The sequence below is a fragment of the Rhinoraja longicauda genome, chromosome 2 (assembly GCF_053455715.1).
Source record: "Rhinoraja longicauda isolate Sanriku21f chromosome 2, sRhiLon1.1, whole genome shotgun sequence".
Taxonomy (NCBI): domain Eukaryota; kingdom Metazoa; phylum Chordata; class Chondrichthyes; order Rajiformes; family Arhynchobatidae; genus Rhinoraja; species Rhinoraja longicauda.
In genome coordinates, this window is record NC_135954.1 from 35,201,590 (window position 1) to 35,215,735 (window position 14,146).

Here is a 14,146-nt window from a genome sequence, read left to right on the forward strand (position 1 = left end):
TCTGTTCATGAAGTCTTCTGCGGACAGTGGCCATTGACAAATCCACATCCAACTCCTGGGGATTTTTCTTTATTATAGAGAGAATTCTTCTGTCATCAGCTGTGGAGTTCTTCCTTGGCATGCCAGTTCCTTTGTGATTAGTAAGCTCACAAGTGCTTTCTTTCATCTTTCTTCTTAATGATGTTCCAAACAGTTGATTTTGGTAAGCCTAAGGGTTGGCTGATGTCTCTAACAATTTTGTTCTTGTTTCTCAGTCTCATAATGGCTTCTTTGACTTTCATTGGCACAATTTTGGTCCTCATGTTGATAAACAGCAATAAAAGTTTCCAAAGGTGATGGAATGACTAGGTGCTGAGAGCTCTCTTATACCCGCATTAAGGAGGCATTTAAACACACCTGAGCAATTACAAACACCTGTGAAGCCATGTGTCTCAAACATTATGGTGCCCTGAAATGGGGGGACAATGAATAAACACTGCTGTAATGTCTACATGGTGAAACCAAAATGTATAAATATATCATTTAATAAAATCTGACAATGTGTACTTTAACCACATGTGATTTTTTTCTATTACAAATCTCAAATTGTGGAGTACAGAGGCAAATAAACAAATGATTGGTCTTTTGTCCCAAATGTTTGTCCAAAACATTATGGAGGGCACTGTAAGTGAAGGCCGCTCACAATTATTTTGAACAGAAACAATTCAAATTAATTAAAATCGACCTTTTACAAAATCTGATGGATGGTGTGATATAAAGACCACCTACGTCAACTGATTTTGCCCACAAATGAGCTCAGCTGTTCACTGCAGGCCGGAGCCAAAATCTCCTCCAAAAGAGCCTAACGAGGAGATCCTACTGAAGAGGCCTGAGGCAGGCAGGAAGCAGCCTGCTGCTGGGACCCTTTTCATTTGGAAGGAAAGCTAAATTATTTAGGTGAGGTGCCAATTAATTCATTGGGCATTCGTTGGTATTCGAATATTCGAGATCCCATTAAAATTCTTCTGCCATATATTTTCAACCTTCTGGATGGCATCATGATTGTTTAGCTTCCAGAAACAAGGCAAATCAAAGAAGTGATTTATAGATATATCACTTTAACCTGAATGGGCAATTAATCCTATTTTTTCCCAAATATTTATCAAATAAGTCAGGATGATGTTTATTCAGTATCTACAGTATACTGATAATCTAAATGTACTTTGGTGCAAAATGAGCAGTCAATGATTTTACATCGATCAAAATGACAAGAATTAGGTTTTTTTTAAACAGGTTTTTTTTTTTTTAACTTAAAAACTCTTAAACACCACTGTCGTATCTGTTTCCATCACCACCACTGGCAGCTAATTCTAATTACTTATCGTTCTCTGTGAAAACATCTGTACACAACTTTCATAGAAACAAGGAACTGCAGACACTAGTTTACCAAATAAGACACAAAGTGCTGGAGCCACTGGGTCAGACAGCATTTCTGAAAGACATGGATAGGAGAAGCTTTGGGTCGGGGCAACTTCTTCAGACTGACTGTGGCAAGGGGGAGAAAGCTGCCAGATGGGTAGGACATAGCCTGGTAAGTGATTGGTGGATACAGGCTTTGATTGGCAGATGGTTGGGCAAAGGGGAAAAAGGAGGGGATGTTTGTTGGCTAGCCCAGAGAAGAGGGCACATTGACCAAACACTCCCCCTCCCTCTTCCCTGTGCCACACCCAGATGTTCACCGATTACTCCCACAATCCCAACCACTTTTCCCCAACCCCCCATCCACCCCTCCGTCCCCTTCCACCTATATTCCTTCCTCTGGCTTCATATTTCACCCCTCTTCTCTCCCCTCTTATTTCCTTATCATACAGCCTTTTGTCTTTTCATCTCTGGTTTTGTCCAGCCATCTGCCAATCAACTGACCCTCCTAGCTTGCACACTCCTCCCACTTGCCAGGCTTTGTCCTGCCCCCACCTCTCTACCATCCTTCTCCCCCCTACTACAATCAGTCTGAAGAAAGATCCAGACCTGAAACATCACCTATCCATGTCCTCCAGAGATACGGTCTTACCCACTGAGTTACTCCAGCATTTTCTCTCTTTTTTTCCTTTAAACCTTCCCTCACTGGTCTTTCAGTTCCGCCTCTAGTCTTTGACATTTCCACCCTGGGGAAAAGATTCTGACTGTCTTATCAACCGATGCCTCCCATATTTTCACAAACTTCTATCAGGTTTCTCCTCAATCTCCATCACTCCAGAGAAAACATTCCAAGTTTGTCCAACCTCTCCTGATAGCTAATACCCTCTAATCCCAACAAAATTCTGGTAAATTTCTTGAGACTTCTCTCCAAAGCCTCCACATCCTTCCTGTAATAGTGACCAGAATTGCACAAAATACTTAACATCTGGCCTAACCTTGGACTATTTGTCGAACCACAAACTTATTTTAATAGTAAAATAATAATTGCAAGATATTAACCACAAATTGGAGTTACGGATTGCACTAAATTACAGAATTCCTTCTTTAGAAAGTAAAAGTTTATCTCTGCATAGTACAAACGAAACATTTGAAAACAATCTCCATTGGTTAAGATTACTGGGGTTAAAACAGCTTCAATTTGCTTTAAATTGAAGGGGGGCTGTTTTTGAGCAACTTCAATATTCTAGGCTGTTTTAAAAGTGTCTGTGATTCAACAGTTTCATGGATGGATTAATAATGCAACATAACCAGCTTTCAAAGTTTAACTGAACGCTAAATGTTGAATATTATATTTGTGTGAAGTTCTGGTGGACAGTGTGACGTTTTGGTTGATTGTGTGCAGTTCAGGTCAATAATATGCATTTCTGGCCTTCCAATTACAAGAAGGATGTGGAGGCTTTGGAGAGGGTGCAGAAGAGGTTTACCTGAATGCTGCCTAGATTAGAAGATATAGGCTATATGGAGAGGGATAAACTTGGACTGCTTTCTCCAGAGCATTGAAGGCTGAGGGGTGATAGATGTTTATAAAACCATAAAAGACGTTGAGAGGGTAGAATATCCTGAACCTTTTTCCCCCAGAGTGAAAATGTCAGACTAGATGGTAAGCTTTATGGTAAGAGGAGGCGCGTTCAGTGGAGATGTGCGGAGAAGGTTTTTTCTAGAGAGTGGTGGGTGCATGGAATGCACTGTAAGGTGTGGTGGTGAAAGTTGATATGAAAATGGTACCTCAGAGGCTTTTAAACAGGAACATGCAGGGAATGGAGGGATATGGATCATGTGCAGACAGAGGAGATTAGTTTAACATGGCATCATGTTCGGCACGGACATTTTGGACCAAAGAGCCTGTTCCTGTTCTGCTCAATGTAACATAAGCACAACAGATCAGGGGAACAAAATTTATTCAAAGTCTGTCTACCATAGACAGGAGCGACTAGGCTTGTATACACTGGAATTTAGAAGGATGAGAGGAGATCTTATCGAAACGTATAAGATTATTAAGGGGTTGGACACGTTAGAGGCAGGAAACATGTTCCCAATGTTGGGGGAGTCCAGAACAAGGGGCCACAGTTTAAGAATAAGGGATCGGCCATTTAGAACTGAGATGAGGAAAAACTTTTTCAGTCAGAGAGTTGTGAATCTGTGGAATTCTCTGCCTCAGAAGGCAGTGGAGGCCAATTCTCTGAATGCATTCAAGAGAGAGCTGGATAGAGCTCTTAAGAATAGCGGAGTCAGGGGGTACGGGGAGAAGGCAGGAACGGGGTACTGATTGAGAATGATCAGCCATGATCACATTGAATGGCGGTGCTGGCTCGAAGGGCCGAATGGCCTCCTCCTGCACCTATTGTCTATTGTCTATTGTCTATAATATATGCAGAACAATGTGGGAAGCAGAGAAGAACATGAACTCCATTTCTCCAGAGTTTCTACATTTACTCTGTTAGTTGCAGATATTGTGTGAAGTTCTGGTTGTCACAACATAGGACGAACTAGAGTTTGAGTTTAGTTTATTGTCACGTGTACCGAGGTACAGTGAAAAACTTCTGTTGCATGCTAACAAGTCAGCAGAAAGAAAATACATGCTTACAATTGAGCCATTCACAGTGTACAGATACATAATAAAGGGAATAACGTTTAGTGCAAGATAAAGCTAGTAAAGTCTGATCAAAGATAGTCTGAGGTTCTCCAATGAGGTAGATAATAGCTCGGGACTGCCCTCTAATTGTTGGTAGAATGGTTCAATTGCCCGATAACAACTGGGAAGAAACAGTCCCTGAATCGGAGGTGTGCCTTTTCACACTTCTATACCTTTGCCCAATGGAAGAACAGAGAAGAAGAAGTGGCCAGGGTGCGACTCGTCCTTGATTATGCTGCTGGCCTTGCCGAGGCAGTGTGAGGTATAGATGGAGTCAATGGAAGGGAGGTCTGGGCTGTGTTCACAATTCTCTGCAATTTCTTGCAGTCTTGGATGGAGCTATTCCCAAACCATGCTGTGATGCATCCTGATAAAATGCTTTCCATGGCTTGGCTGTACTAGAGGGGGCAAAGCAGGATGTTGCCTGGGATGGAACGTTACAGCCATGAAGAGAGACTGGATATGCCGGCTTTGATGTCTTTGGAAAAGAGGAAGCTAAGACAGGGGCAGTTGTTGCAGGTGTGGTACTGCTGGTAAAGGTAATATAAAATTATGAAACGCATAGATGGGACAAATAATAGAAAACACTATCTCTAACCAGGGGTGTTTAAGCCTAGAGGATATACGTTTAAAGTGAGAGGTAAGAAGGTATGGGAGGAGGAATTTTTCAATACACAAGGTTTGCAGGAATCTGGAACACACTGCCTGAGAGAGTGATGGTGCAGGCACTCTCTCAACAGTTACGAGGCATCTGGATGAGTCAAGGCATGGTAGGTATGGACTCAGTTGTAGTAAATGTGTTATAGTTGTTGTAAATGTGAAATATAGTTCAGAAAAGTACTCAATGGTCAGCTTGAACATGGTGGGCCAAAGGGCCTGTCGTATGAATCTCTGATAATGCTGAGAAACGATATATTCCATACTTGATATTTTTCTCTTCGCTCTACCTTTTTGTGCTGGTGTTTGGCTTGATTGTATTCATGTATAGCACTATCTGATTGATTGGATAGCATGCAACAAAAAAAAAAAGCTTTCCACTGTGCCTCAATACACGTGACAATAATAAACCTCAGGAGAGTTCTGAAGGAAATTCTCCATCCTCATTATCCATTGAAGTCCATTGAAACCCATCTGTATGTAATTTCCCAACAACGCAAAAACTGTTCCAGTTTTCAGCAGTGTATTAACATCTTAATTCATAAGTTGCATTCATAAAATTCAAGACTGTATTTTACGAGGATGTTGCCAGGACTGGAGGGTTTGAGCTATAGGGCGAGGTTGAGTAGGCTGGGACTCTATTTCTTGGAGCATGGGAGGATGAGGGGTGATCTTATAGAGGTTTATAAGATCATGAGAGGAATAGACTGGGCAGATGTACAGAGTCTCTCACCCAGAGGAGGTGAATCGAGGACCAGAGGATATAGTTTTAAGGTGAAGGGGAAAAGATTTAATAGGAATCTGAGGGGTAACCATTTTACACAAAGAGTGGTGGGTGTATGGAACAAGCTGCCAGAGGAGGTAGTTGAGGCTGGGACTATCCCAACATTTAAGAAGCAGTTACACAGGTACATGGATAGGAGAGGTTTGGAGGGATATGAACCAAATGCTGGCAGGTGGGACTAGTGTAGCTGGGACATGTTGGCTGGACAAGTTGAACTGAAGAGCCTATTTCCACACTGTATCACTCTATGAGTCTAAGTCATAAACAGAAAATCACAGTTATTGGAATGTGTGAAATATTGCATGTCTAGATCCATTCAAAAACAAAAATCATTTATTTTTTGTCAGCTTGGTGTCTAGTCAGGAGTAAAGAGGAAAAAAAAGTTTGAAGACAGCAGGATATCAGCTGGAATGGGAAATGAATAATGGGGAAGAAGATGACCAAACCAGGATAGGGACAGGTAGACACTTGGTAAATGACGGGGAGGATGGCAGCCATGCTGGGAGAGGGCAGTGATTGGCTGGGGAAGGCAAGCGACAGCCGGAAGCAACCGTTGAATTGAACCGGGAGTCAGGAGGAACACTCCTGGGGGAAGACTATCAATCACAATTACCTTCCATGATTGTTATTCAGCGACTCTGACTGAAATTTTTTTTGCACATGTGGAAAACTGAGAGCAGCTCATTTACATCCTCCGGATAAAACAGCTCACTGTCTGAACTCAGACACGAACGGTTGATGCTTTCTGAGCGGGCAACAGCCATGTTTGGGTGAATGGAGCAGCAGAGGTTGGGGTGGGGACGGATGCTGGGGGTGTTAGGGAAACAGAGGAAGGGACAACAATAACAATGCTGAAAATGCACTAATAAGGAGATCTCCACTGAGTAGACAGCAACTCTGTCATCTCAGGATTCTGTCTGACCTTAAACAGTAAATTCTATGTGATTTCCATCTTCACACAAAGGAGATTTAGTAAACATGATAAATAATCAGTTATTTGTTTGGATTGGTTTCAAATGAAGGACAAAAATGAATTGAAATTATATAGAAAGCATACAGATTGTATTTAATAGGCTAAGCCTGAAAATCTTGGTTTACATGGAAACTTTACTTGTTTAAACTGGCCCAAGTGAAGTAAACTGTGGTGGAAATTATTTGTTATTTAGAGTACATTGTATATTTGAGAAGAGAGGTCCAAATTAAATACCATGGATCCAAGACATCAGTTCCACTTCAGACAACGCGTCAGACGGGAGTTTCAAAAGTAAACACTCTTAAAGCTTGCTGACCCAGGAATGCAAGTAAATGCACTGGATTAAATGAAATCTCTCGCAATGAGCTATGAATGTATCTGTTCCCAGCTTTTCCTACACTCCCATTAACCATTAGTTCGAATTACAATTGTTTTAAACTTAGAACATGGAACAGTACAGCGCAAGAACAGGCCCTTCGGTCCACCATGTCTGTGCCAAACATGATGCCATAACCTTCTCTTATTTAACTGTATATAATCCATATCCCTCCATTCCCTGCATTCCATAGACTATCCAAAAGTCTTTCAAATGCCACTATCGTAACTACTTCAACCACCACCCCCAGCAGCATCTTCCAGGCAGTCACCACCCTCAACGTAGAAATATTTGCTCTGCACATTACCTTTAAACTTTGCCCCTCTCATCTTAAAGCTCTGCCCTTCACTATTTGAAGTACAAATTTCAACTAAAGTACAACCTTTTATTGTCATTAAAATATATTCCTTTAAAAAAAAAATCCAATATTAGATTCCAAGGGAGTGAAATTAATCTTGACAATAGCAATAGCTGGGTTTTGGTGAATTACCTATTTCCTTACACTTTTACTCACCTCCTTTGCCCCACTAAGTTTGTATCTATCCACTGGGATTACTCCTGGGGCTTCCAATTTGGAATCCCTGATGACATCAAGTGGGAATTCTCTCCTGTACATACATTTCGATCAGCCAATCAATTGTCATTTGGAAAAGGCTGGGTGTTAAATCCGATAGTACCTGTCAATTCAAATTCAGCTCACGAGGCCAAACTATTTATTTGGCTGTGCCAGTTGTGCCTCTGGTGATTAATATTAAGTTAATAACAAGCCACTTACTTCCACTTAACTTTTTAGAAAGGCTCAAATAGACTGGGGTCAGCTAACAACAGATTACTGGTTAGTGGGTCCACTGGTGGACCAGGAGATCAAATGTGCCAGCACCTGACCTCCAGCCAGTCTCTGGTCTCCATGCCGCAGTGCCCCAGTGAGCAGGTGGGACACAGATTGACTTGAAAAGAGGACTTTGCCATTGGTTCTTTAAGGAACGTCTGGACTACTGTAACAGCCTCCTCTATGGTTCACCCTCAAAAATCATCAATAAACTCCAATACATCCAGAACTCCGCTGCCCGTCTACTCACCCACTCCCCGACCCGTGACCATATCACCCCCATCCTTTACAAGCTCCACTGGCTCCCCATCCCCCAGAGAATCCAGTACAAAATCCTCTTCATGACCTACAAAGCCCTCCATAACCTGGCCCCATCCTACTTGACTGACCTCCTCCACAGACACACTCCCACCCGCACCCTCCGCTCTGCTGCTGCTAACCTCCTGTCCCCCCCCCCCATCCGGACCAAACTCAGATCCTGGGGGGACAGGGCTTTCTCCATCGCTGCTCCCACCCTCTGGAACTCACTACCTCAAACCATCAGAGACTCCTCCTCACTCACCACATTCAAAACATCACTGAAGTCTCACCTGTTCAACACTGCCTTCAACCACTGACCGTCGCTTCACCTTATTCTTCCTTTTCTGTTCGTTTATTTATTTATTTTTATGTTTTATTTACCCTGTAAAGCGTCTTTGAGTTTCCAGAAAAGCGCTATACAAATGTAATGTATTATTATTATTATTATTATTATTATTATTATTATTAAAAACTAACCACAGTGGCTTCTTGCCTTTTCTAGTCATTTGCTCTTCCATCCTTGCTTATTACCACTGGGTGAGCAATAGTTTTCCACTTGTGTGCCTCGTTATTACAATATGAGAATCATTGCTATCTGCATATATTTTATCTAATGTAAGGAAGTGTCACAGCTTCACCTGCAGTAAACAAATGTTGCATCTGTGTGAATTGCATTTTAAATTGCATTCTGTCAAGTCCCTACAAGATTCCAGATCCTGAAATTAATCACATGGCAGAACTGAGACCTAACATCGCCCCCAATTATCCAATCACATACCAGAATCATACATCCAGACATGTATCCAAAATCAAAACTATTTTGGTAGTACCATTTCCATTCCAGTAACATTCTACCAAAAAATAATAATTTAAGCATATGGCCATGATCATACACACATTCTTGCTTTTCTGAGATCTAGTTCAGTTTAGGTCTCTTTGGAATGAGATATTTTGAACCTGATTCTATTCCTTCCCATATCTCTAGCTCCCTCCCTGACCCTCAACACAAAACATTACCTATTATTTTTCTCCAGAGATGCTGCCTATCCTGCTGAGTTACTCCAGCACTTTGTGTTTATCTTCACTATAAAACTACTGCTCGCCCAGAGTTGCTGCTTTACAGCGAATGCAGCGCCGGAGACTCAGGTTCGATCCTGACTACGGGTGCTGCACTGTAAGGAGTTTGTACGTTCTCCCCGTGACCTGCGTGGGTTTTCTCCGAGATCTTCGGTTTCCTCCCACACTCCAAAGACGTGCAGGTATGTAGGTTAATTGGCTGGGTAAATGTAAAAATTGTCCCTAGTGGGTGTAGGATAGTGTTAATGTACGGGGATCGCTGGGCGGCACGGACTTGGAGGGCCGAAAAGGCCTGTTTCCGGCTGTATATATATGATATGATATGATAATAAGCAATGATTAAGAGGCACCATTAACTTAGTTGCAGGGCCAACCTAACTTCAGATTATTACCATCAATTTTGCTATTAACTTTTGCTACATTAAAGGAACCATAGAAGCTATTAGTTCTGACATCATGTGTAAAGTTAAAAGAAAATACTTTAAGCAAAATATCATCAATAAACGATCACATTGCCCTTTAAGAACTATAAAATCTGGAACACTGACAACTGTGTTGAACTCATGATAGCTCTGCGATTCTACAATTGCACTCTGATGCACAAATGTGTTCCTTCCCCTGATGGGGAAAAAAAGTTAATGATTTACCTTGCCAGTAAAAACTGCCCGGTCCACCCAGCACCAGGTTCCCATCCTAAACAAAATCAGAAATGACACAAAGTGACATTGGAAGCATAACATGTAACTAATGTAATGGTACTCTCTATATAATTGCAACATTTTACAGAAAGGTTACTTGGTGGTTTCAGTGAGAAATACCATGTGTGCATGTAATATAAACAACAAAAAAATGAATAGGAACATAATCATTTACAGAGTTATCAAAAATGTTACAGACACATCAGGGTGAGGAAAGCATTTACACATTTTTAATGTTTATGCATTATGGTTTTTTTTCTCTCTGTTTGTATTGGCAGCATGCTGCAAATGATACATGACAGACTGTACATAAAGGATGCAAAAAATCTGTGAATTAACTGAGTCCAAAAGATCAGGGTATCAGAGTTAGTGAGTGTTTTTTTAATTTTATTCAGCTGCCTGGAAATGCCACTGGCTACAACATTTTACATTTTCATGTTTCATGGAGACTGAAAATGTACAACATGTGATTTCACTTTCTTTCTACTCACTTCATTCTCTGTGGGCAGGTGCACCTCCACCAATCTCATAAATTGTTGTGTTATCCTCGGTTTAAGATATTTATGTCCAAAGTACAGAAACAGCTCTTCATTCTAGACACTCGTTCTCTGTAGAACTTCAGTACTGAAATTAAAGTTGCCTCTCGCTTCAAATTTTTTCCCCCCTCATTGAAAATTTGGCACAAGTTGTTTTGAAGACTGCAGATTACCATATTTTTTTTTTCATTTTTAAATGCCTGCCAGAAACGTTTACATACTTTTCAACGTATGTTCAAGTATAATGTAAAAACAGCATTGCTACACTAAAAGGCATCAAATTTAAGCAAATTGGGTTTACTCAGCAATGAATCTATAGAGGTGATGTTATGACCCTTATTCTAATCAAATGCTATTTACTTAAAACACTACGCTACATTTCTGAAGTGGTGTAATGGTATTAATAAATTATGCTTTCAACAATATTTATGGAATGCTGCCTTCTTGTATAATACTTCCTTTCTGTACTTAAGATCCACTGCCAAACTCTGTTTCATGTCCAAGCATAGTTACTGTTTTACTAATGTGCTACTCAAACTGGACAGAAAGTATTAAAATTACATCATCCCCCTCCCAGCATAGACACTGCCATGTTTCACTTTATGTTGCTCAAAACCAGGAATTCATGAGTTATGTGCTTGGAGTCCCTTTTCTTCTATCTCCATGGACAGATGGTATATCATTTATAAAATCAATTGAGTTTTTTTAAAAATAGTAAAGTACAATATAAATAAAATAAATTTCATGATTACCTGGGTAAATTCAAGACTAAATCCTGCTTGACAAAATCCTTGACCCTCAGGATCTGGCTGATCTACAAAGAGCACAAAACACACATTACTTTCATAAATCGCAAATTCTTTTAACCTTTTGCTCAAACAAACTGACATTAACAGCTTTGAAAGAGATCTTTTTTTTAAAAAAGGATATAAGCAAGCCATTATAAATTCTATTTTTACTAGCGTTTGGCTCAAACATTCTACCATGTGATTCAGCTGAGAGGATGGAACAATATATTTTGCATACTTTAAGACTGAACTCTCATCTCCGGCACAGTTTTCCATCAATGGCTGTAAAATGTTTCATGAGAGTCAGTCGGCGTTAGTTCCAACTACTCAGCCACTCATTCTTGGGGCTTGAAAATGACATAATCTACAGTGTACTGTCACTTTAATATCAATTAAGTGTTGTTCTTTTCATGTCCAAATGATGAAGTGTATCCTGTATTAATTTTAATACAAGTTTGTGGTGTAGAATAGAGACATAAGGAATTGCAGGTTCTAAAATCCTATGTAGAATACAGAGTGCTGGAGTAACTTAGTGGGTCAGGCAACATTGCTGGAGGATATGGACAGGTGACTTTTTGGGTCAGCATCATTCTTCAGATGGATTGTAGTGTGGGGAGAAAGTGGGGAAAGAAGAGGGTTGGCCAAACTCTGGTGAGTGATGGGTGGATAACAGGAGAGGGCTAATGGAATTAAGGGATATGGAGAGAAAAAGCAGGAATGGGGTACTGATTTTGGACGATCAGCCATGATCATATTGAATGGCAGTGTTGGCTCAAAGGGCCGAATGGGCTACTTCTGCACCTATTTTCTATGTTTCTACTAATCACAGAGAAGGAGGTGCAAGAGAGGGTCATAACCCATCATTTACCAGATTTTGTCCTGCCCCCAACTCCTTTCCAGCTTTCTCAATCCTCCTTACAAACAGTCTGAAAAAGAGTCCTGATCCAAAACATTGGCAGTCCACATGCTCCAGAGATGCTGCCTGGCATGCTGAGTTCTTCAGAGCTTTGTGTTATATTCATGGTGTAGAGACTCCTTTATACTTAAAATGCTAAAAAAAATATCTCTAAGCAGACACTAACTACAAATGGAGACACAAGAAAATCCAGATGCTGGAATCTTGAGCCAAAGATCACGTGCAGGAGGAACTCAATGGGTCAAGTGGCATCTGACCAGAATTACCTGGAAATAGCTTCAAATCTTTATCTAGTTGGATTCATAATAGAAACATAGAAAATAGGTGCAGGAGGAGGCCATTTGGCCCTTCGAGCCAGCACTGCCATTCATTGTGATCATCGCTGATCATCCACAATCAGTAACCTGTACCTACCTTCCCATATCCCTTGATTCCACTAGTCCCTAGAACTCTATCTAACTCTCTTTTAAATTTTTCCAGCGAATTGGCCTCCACAGCCTTCTGTGGCTGATAATTCCACAAATTCACAACTCTCTGGGTGAAAAAGTTTTTTCTCACCTCAGTTTTAAATGGCCACCCCTTTATTCTTAGACTGTGGCCCCTGGTTCTGGACTCCCAACTTTGGGAACATTTTTCCTGCATCTAGTTTGTCCAGTCCTTTCGTCATTTTATACGTCTCGACAAGATCCCCTCTCATCCTAAACTCCAGTGAATACAAGCCCAGTCTTTCCAATCTTTCCTCATATGACAGTCCGGCCATTCCGGGGATTAACCTCATGAACTGCACTGCCTCAATAGCAAGGACGTCCTTCATCAAATTAGGAGACCAAAACTGCACACAATACTGCAGATGTGGTCTCACCAGGGCCCTATTCAACTGCAGAAGGACCTATTTACTCCTATACTCAAATCCTCTCATTAAGAAGGCCTGCTGTACCTGCACACTTACTTTCAGTGACTGGTATACAAGGACACCCAGGTCTCATTGCACTTCCCCTTTACCTATTCTGACATCATTGAGATAATAATCTGTCTCCTTGGATCACCTCACATTTATCCACATTACACTGCGTCTGCCATGCATCTGCCCACTCACTCAACCTGTCCAAGTCATCCTGCAACCTCCTAGCATTCTCTTCGCAGTTCACACAGCCACCCAGCTTGGTGTTATTTGCAAACTTGTTAGTGTCACTTCTAATTCCATCATCCAAATCATTAATATATATTGTAAATAATTGCGGCCCCAGCAACGAGCCTTGCGGCACTCCACTCGCCACTGCCTGCCATTCTGAAAAGGACCCATTTATTCCTACTCTTTGCTTCCTGTCTGCCAACCAATTCTCTATCCATGTCAATTCCCTACCCCCATTTCCCCTTCATACATGCATGCTGGCTTGGACCAATCCTTTTACTGCTATACAAATGCGCCGTTATTACTTCTTTAATAATTGACTCCAGCATCTTCCCCACCACTGATATCAGGCTAACTGGTCTATCAGGCTAACTGGTCTATAATTCCCCTATATTAATCAACTTCATGGTCTATATAATCAAAATCATTAATAATTGTACGCAACAAAGTGTTGGATCCCCAAGTAGCAGTGACTAAGGATTTAAATCTTAGCTTTGATTTAACAATTAACATGCTTCCCTTCATCAAACAAGTGCTGACATATTTCAGCTAAGATTCTCAGAGATTCCAAGGTTCTGAGGAAAGGACCAGTGTGTCTGCACTACAACCTATGTCCATAACTCCCATCTGGTTCCAGGTAAAGGACAACTTGGAGAAGGTGTAGGTTGTTCTGCAAGACAGGGAAGTGAGCCAGATTTTCAGGTACATGTGAGTACCAATGACATATGTAGAAACAACAGTGGGGTCCTGCAGGAGTTGGTTAAGGGAGCAGGAAAGAGTTTAAAAAGCAGGACTGCACAGGAAATAATCTCTGAGTTACCATACATCTTGGTTGGCACAGTGGAGCAGCGATAGAGTTGCTGCCTTACAGCACCAGAGACCCGGGTTCCATCCTGACTATGGGTGCTGTCTGTATGGAGTTTGCACATTTTCCCCGTGACCATGTAGGTTTTCCCCAGCTGCGCAAGTTTCCTCCCACACTCCAAAAAC

At 41.2% G+C, this 14,146-nt stretch overlaps 1 protein-coding gene across 1 annotated transcript in view; it reads right to left on the reverse strand.

Annotated features, from left to right (window-relative positions):
* The window catches only part of itga8 (integrin, alpha 8), a 222,036-nt gene that overhangs the window by 194,834 nt on the left and 13,056 nt on the right, over positions 1 to 14,146 (reverse strand). Inside the window, exons 5-6 of the mRNA XM_078417154.1 lie at positions 11,073 to 11,134; positions 9,734 to 9,779 (exon numbers count right to left, since the gene is read on the reverse strand). Coding sequence (XP_078273280.1) covers positions 9,734 to 9,779; positions 11,073 to 11,134 — 108 coding nt within the window. The remainder of the gene's footprint in view (positions 1 to 9,733; positions 9,780 to 11,072; positions 11,135 to 14,146) is intronic.